This window comes from Adiantum capillus-veneris, chromosome 19 (genome assembly GCF_014529385.1).
Source record: "Adiantum capillus-veneris isolate H3 chromosome 19, ASM1452938v2, whole genome shotgun sequence".
In the NCBI taxonomy this organism is placed as follows: Eukaryota; Viridiplantae; Streptophyta; class Polypodiopsida; order Polypodiales; family Pteridaceae; genus Adiantum; species Adiantum capillus-veneris.
Genome location: NC_140949.1, coordinates 85,237,218 through 85,244,234, shown reverse-complemented (window position 1 = coordinate 85,244,234; position 7,017 = coordinate 85,237,218). Strand labels below are relative to the sequence as shown.

The window sequence follows — 7,017 nt, the reverse complement described above, 5'->3', positions numbered from 1 at the left end:
TGTCAATAGCTTAATTTCTCTCTCTTTTGAAGTATTGTTCATGCTTATCTAACTAGGTGTTATGATTTTTGTTGCTCTCTCCATCCAAGCACTCTTGCTATGCTCATTAGGAATCTATTCTACTGAAATGCTCACTATGTCTATGCTATTTTTTGCTACACACAAGTTACTAGGCCATTAAATGTTACAGTTTGGCACCAATACAATCGCAAGCGAATACTATAACAAAAGCACTTTCGTGCATAAAAACATCTAACACGGGCCCTCACCATGCTTCGATTGCGTGCCATTTTAAATTTGCATTAAAACCCCATTCCGAAGGCCCATTCTGAGATTTGACACGGTTAGGAAAGAGCGTTTCTAAAAAAAATTGCATGTACCGTTTGCCCCACCTTAAGGTCATGTCCCACCCATTGTTTCAATTTCCTTTAGGCCATCCACCCCTTTGCTTCCCCTTCCCCACCCCAAGTCCCCCCTTCCCATTCCCCCACTATATTCCGTTCTCCGTTTCATGTTTCCATGCATTTAAGATAATTGACCCTAGCAAGGAGCTCAATAGATCAGAAAGAAAGGTGACCTCACTCCCAAGTTTTACTCAACAATCCTCCATGAGCTTCACCCCCTTTTCCCAGTCTTTGCATTCTTGCCACTTTAGGTGTTTTTTAGATTACAAGCCTAGTGAAGATCGACCCGGGGCTCTAGGCCATCCTAGCATTTCAGAACTTTGTGCAAACATTATGTTGCTCATTCTCTTCCCCCAGACTCTTCATGAAATATTACCATTATCCTAACTAAATGAGGTGTACACAGAAGTTGCGTGCGACCTGTGAAATATGCTCTGTGAAATTTATTCTTGTTATACCAAGAAAATTGTAACCACGCACATGAAATGAAATGCATATAATGAGAATCACATCTAATAATATCCACATAAATAGTGTCACCCCATTACATTTTCTAGGTGCGAAACACACAGTGCATGTGCCCATTTGATGCTAGTTGTTTCAAAGTAACGGAAATCCAGTTGTTCTGCCTTACAGGCATGGTTACTTCAGAATCCCATGGTAACTCCACTAATTTCCTGTTTCTTCATTTCCAATAACAGTTCCATTTCCGTATCGAATTACCTGAATACCTATGGTTATCTGAAACTCCCTGAAACATCAAATCTTTCCGATTTCCATTTCTTTTTTTGTTCGCGCTTCCCATACCCATGCTTACAATGCCTCTTTCATGTAGTATTTCCAATCATCTTGATGTTTAACAGCAACGTCCAGAACAAAAAGCATTGCACAAACCATTGATGAACAGACCATGCTTTTAGCATTGCCCAAAAAACACACTGCTAGCACTATAGGTCTCCTTATGTAGGTTCATATGCACCCCAAAAATCCCCTGCTTGAAGGCCCCTTCCCTGAATCAATGGATGAAAGTGCTTTTCTTTGCCTGTTCAAAGACAGAAACCCTGAAAAGTTTTCATCATGAAATTCAAACAGCATCAATTTCATTTTGCGAACAAGTCCTAACCTAGCGGTTAAGGTGCATGTGTGGGTGCATAAAGACTCAGGTTTGATACTCAGAGGCGTCTTCCATATTTCAATTGTATCTCAAAAAAAAACGACAATTTCATTATAAAGAGGCACCTTTTCACTACAATTCTGTCATTGAACACAATTTTCCTCTCACACACACAACACGCATCGTGTTCTCATAGAAACTCTGACAGAAAACAACCCACTGATGAAATACCCAGTGAGAATGAGTTACTGCAAGATGCAAACATAATGCCTTCTACACATCACCATAACTTGACATGCTATCTTCAGGACAGAACAGTAAATCAGAAACCCCTTTGAAACGTCCCATTCTCATATAATAAATTTTATTTCAATGTGTCTATACAAGATGAAAAATGCAGCCCAAAACATCGTGGCCGACATCCCTTGGCGACTCGATGAAAAGCACATAAAAAAGTACTGATTTTCATTCACTTTAATATCATTGATATACAGTTTGGTGGAATGGAGTTGAAGAATCCATCCCAGTGAGCAAATATCTGATGTAAAAATCGACCCACAAAACCATCAAAGAGCCTGAACGAGACTAGCGTGACGAGAATTACCGTCACAAATCGGGTTCTCACTGAAATTTAAGATGGGGTAGGTGGCGGTGGCAGGACCGACATGGAAGACCAGGTCGTCGCCGCTGACGGAAATGGAATCAATGTTCCACCAGATGAAGAGAACTTTGACGGTGATCCCACTGAGGTTGGAGAGGCTGCCGGACGCAATGTTGCCGGAAATTACTGATGAGTACTTCACGGGATACGCATCAGGGATATTGACAGTGCATGACCCATCGAGATCGAGCGCAAAGGCACCAGTATCTTCCAGATCGTAGGCTGTTACCGTTTCCGGGAGAAGGCCACTCGGAAATCCATAGCTCTCGAGAATCTCATAAGCAGTCTCATTACTGTCCGAGCTCTTGTGGCGGTAGCCATGGCAGCAGGCGATGAAGCAGAAAAGCAGCGCCAGAAGAGTGAAGAGCATCTGGTGGTGTCGACGCAGCAACATGATCGAGTCCAAGTGCGCGTGTATATTGTGTGCGAGAGAGGCCTCCTGTGTGTGCTCGATTGTCAAGCAGACGGCTAAAATTAGTCTCGACTCTCGACCATCACGTTTCGTATTCCGCAAAGACACGTGTCTGTCCTCATTACGGGCTCAGGTACACTGTGCACAATTCGTGCTCCGTTAGAGCCGAGTCTCACTAAACCATATTAAGAGAATTTAGTCTGAACTTTGGAATTAGTTGGTCACACTAAGTAGGGGGTACCAGCTGGAGTTTATTCTAAATGAATGAGAATCATGAGCAAATGCTCGGGGAGATTTTAGAGGATCAAATGAGGAAAGCACGCGAGGTGTGGAGGCCATGCTCTTCTCTTCCCAAATTGGGAACATGAAAGATCTCTCTCTCTCTTTCATTGCTTGTAACCTTGCATCAGACGCTCTTGAGCCATAGTGAGGCCCCATATGCTTTTTGGCGACACATGACATCTATGAGAAGCATATACTTTTTGTGTATGTCTGTGCACAGCTTCCAGAGCCTCACATCATTGCGAGTGAGAGCCTCTCTCTGCCCATCTGCTCTTTACGAACAGCTCGCCTCATGCCAGTGAGACAGCCATAACCGTCTGTCCTGGGTGACAGGGTTCTTTGTGTATGTGCGTTTGTGTGTTGACAGCGCTCAGCGTTGCGGAAGCAAATGCGAGGGAGGAGAGTGTCGATTGGAAGCATGTGCAGGCCAGCAAGGTGCAAGCATATGCGATTGCATTTGGACAGACGTCTTCACTTCATGCGCAGGCCAGCAAGGTGCAAGCATACGCGACTGCATAGGCTGTTGGGATGTAGAAGGTGTAAGCATAGGCGATTGCATTTGGAAAGAGGTCTTGACTTTGCATCGCAAGAGGAAGGGAGGCGTAGAGCAACACTGGGAGGCAGGGAGGCACGGGCTTGGCAGTGGGGGCAGGGGACGAGCCAGAAGCAGCACCGAAGGGAGGAGAGAGTAGGGTAGGGAAAAGGGTGAGGGGGTATCTAGGAAAGAAATGGATTTCTTTTAAGTTGACCGAGTAGGGGGTACAAGCTGGGGTAAAATCAATTAAAGAAGGGAATTTGAGTTGATGCAAGGCACAGGCGGCCGATTTAATAGGGGAGGACTCAAGAGCACTGAAGGGGTACCACCTGGGGTAAAATCAATTAAAGAAGGGAATCTGAGTTTATTCGAGGCACAAACGACCGATTTAATAGGGGAGGACTCAAGAGGAGCGAGGTGTCGCATAGCTAAAAGGTAGGAAAAAAATTTAACTCGAATTGAAGGGAAGAAGGAACGTGGAGCTACAAAGAAGGAAAAGTATCTTTCATTTTGAATTCTCATTCCTTAATATCAAAGGGAAGCTCATAATACTACTTACTAAAAGGTATTCCTAATGAACTAGTCATATGACTCGGTCTAAACTACTCAAACCCATTAATTAGAACGTGAGATTCCCTTGGAATCTCAACATTCTAAAGTAAAACTATCCTCCATCACCTACCCTACTGAGCTCCCAATCCCCTCTGGCGCTCCCAAAGGCACCCATCCTTCCCCATCGCCATTGCCTCTTTGTCTGGGCCGCCTTCAAACACACTGTTCCTAGAGTCCCTCCTTGCCCGATAGGGTGATCTCTCTCTCTCTCTCCCCTTCGGGCTCAGACAGTCCCTCATCGACCCACAAGTTGCACATCCGTGGGATCACGTCTCTCTCTCTCTCTCTCTCTCTCTCTCTCTCTCTCTCTCTCTCTCTCTCTCTCTCTCTCTCTCTCTCTCTCTCTCTCTCTCTCTCTCTCTCTCTCTCTCTCTGACCTTCGGGCTCAGACAATTCTCATCGACCCATAAGCTGCACATCTGCGTCCATATCTCTCTCTCTCTCTCTCTCTCTCTCTCTCTCTCTCTCTCTCTCTCTCTCTCTCTCTCTCTCTCTCTCTCTCTCTCTCTCTCTCTCTCTCTCTCTCTCTCTCTCTCTCTACGCATTTCTTCTTAGATAGGGCGCGTCTCTCTCGGCCTCTCTACCTGCTGCACAACCTCTTGCAATGCCATGTTTCCTTTCCGAACTAACGATTGCTAGCCGGTCTCGCAATGTCCATGCCACAAAAACGACTGCGAGATAAATCTATTCATCTCTCCGCCTCCCCTCAGGCACATGGCACTCTCTCTCTCTCTCGCTCTCTCTCTCTCTCTCTCTCTCTCTCTCTCTCTCTCTCTCTCTCTCTCTCTCTCTCTCCACGTGCCTTCTGCTCGCTTTTCCCCTTGAAACCCACTGGAGCATCTCCATGGATTCGCCTTAATTCAACCTGAAGCAAAATTGGCTGAGCCTACTAGGTCTATTTGCCGTTTCATTAATTAATTAGGCCCCAAGATTCCTTCTCCCAATCTTCCCAAAGCAAATGCCCGACGTTCGCCCCAGTTCTCGCCTGCGCACTGACTCCAGTTCCCATGAACAATTTGTTCTACTGCGTCGCTAGCACCACCCTGCAGAGAAAACAGGCTTTGCGCTCATTGTTGTTCCCCCGCCCGTCCTCCTCTCCCCGTTCTTTGCTCCAGATGCCCCCCATCGGCATCCTACACCCCTCCTCTCGCCATGCACATGTGCCAACAGAATGTTTACAGAATTCTTGCATTGATTCAGCTCCCACCTCTCCGTTCACTCGCTACCGACTTAGCCCTGTTTATCATGATCCCACAAAGAGGTAGATGACCGCACAGAAACTATGATTCCCCTACTGTCCATATCACCATCACCTCCAATAATATTGACTGTTTGAGCAGATGAAGGACCGAGATCTTTCCATGGAGACGAACGGGCAAATCCATATCCCATGCCTTCACTCCTACCTCCATTGCCGCAATGAGATCTATCTCTCATTGCCCCTTTGGCTTGCCATACACAGCCCTTACCATGCAGACAGACAGGAGGACAGAGACAGGGATCTGCACACGGCCTATGCCGTCACAACAATGAGAAAGAGAGAGGCAAAGAACAAATATTAATAGACTCTCTTCGTCTCTCTCCACCATGTGCCCTCAGCCCTAGCCAAATATTTCCTCCCACTCTCTTTTGATATTAAACCAACAAAGCATCTCCGTAGATGCCACTTAATGAACCTAAAAAAAGTTGTTTTGGTCTCCTAGGTGGCTTCAAATAAATTAAAAGGTCAAAAACTCAAAGATTCCAAAAAGTTCAAAAAACCCTAGGTATAGTGTAATATTGGTGGGTTTACATTAAACCTACATAGAAGAGTCCTATTGGTACGATTTACAAATAAGAAAATACATAGCCCAAAGAAACTCTACCTACATAGAGTAGTGCAAAAAATTTATAAAGAGAATAAAATGTTCAAAGAAAGATAAAAGAGAAGAAATGCACTCGACCACTTCTTATATATGGACATGAAAAGTCTTTTGATTATCCATTTCAATGGGCTTTTCATTTTTTAGGACCACTTTTTTTATACTAGTATGTGACCCGCGCGTTGCTGCGGTTTTTAAAAGAACGCAAAATTGTGAGTTCTCCAAGGGCTTTGTGGTTCTAAAAGCAAAGGCAAAGCCCCATGGCCTAGGTGTCCCTAACATCGTGGATTAACAATAACTATAGAAAGTCGATTTCAGAATGTGGTCACACGAGGCTCATTTATAAGTAAGTTGGGTGGATACTTGAGCCTCGTGAGTGAAGCAGCTCAGTTCTACTATGCCAAGGCTCTTGTAAGTATGCCAAAATCGGCATAGTTGCAAAGGCCTATCACATGTACCTTTTTTTTTTTGCTTTTTTTAAGCTTGCACATGTTGACGACATTGTCTACACCTCTTTAAGAGAGAGAGAGAGAGAGAGAGAGAGAGAGAGAGAGAGAGCCGATTACACAACCATAGTAGTTGCAACACATGCAGAGCATACGTCTTGTCGTGAGGCGCATCCAAGGCCAACTATCGGCTCGTGGTTGGAGCTCAACCGTCAGGTGATAGCATTGCAGGTTTAGTTTTGGCTCGGTCTTTTTGTGCGACCATGGAGTAGATTCAGTAATCATTGAATTTCTCAAAATAAAGCATAATAGGCACAATTACCAATTACTGATAAATGTGTCTCGCCTGACCACCACCTTAAAGGTGTGACTTGCTCTATGTAATGTTGCTTATGTACTGTGTACAATGAGGTTGGGCCAGCCAAGGAGTGTTTTATATATTGACAACATACCGTGTGTATGTGCGTGTGTGTGTGTGTGTGTGTGTGTGTGTGTGTGTGTGTGTGTGTGTGTGTGAGAGAGAGAGAGAGAGAGAGAGAGAGAGAGAGAGAGAGAGAGAGAGAATATAGCAAATAACAGATTATGAGAGTTTCTCTATGAGAGAAAGAATAGCAAATAACAAATTATGAATGTTAGTTTAAATCTCTTTGAGCAAGAGAATAAAAATAACAAATTATGAGCATTAGTTT

At 44.5% G+C, this 7,017-nt stretch overlaps 1 protein-coding gene across 1 annotated transcript; it reads right to left on the bottom strand.

Moving 5' to 3' along the window:
• Positions 1-1,849: 1,849 nt before the first annotated feature.
• Positions 1,850-2,659, bottom strand: LOC147434395 (uncharacterized protein At5g01610-like). Its single transcript, XM_086489937.1, has one exon. It carries the CDS (start codon positions 2,571-2,573, stop codon positions 2,085-2,087), a length of 489 nt encoding a protein of 162 aa, XP_086346063.1. The 5' UTR covers positions 2,574-2,659; the 3' UTR covers positions 1,850-2,084.
• Between the last annotated feature and the right edge of the window lie 4,358 nt (positions 2,660-7,017).

Excerpts from the sequence above, each read along its gene's own strand:
- LOC147434395 (XM_086489937.1), bottom strand. The coding sequence starts at position 2,573 with ATGTTGCTGCGTCGACACCACCAGATGCTCTTCACTCTTCTGGCGCTG.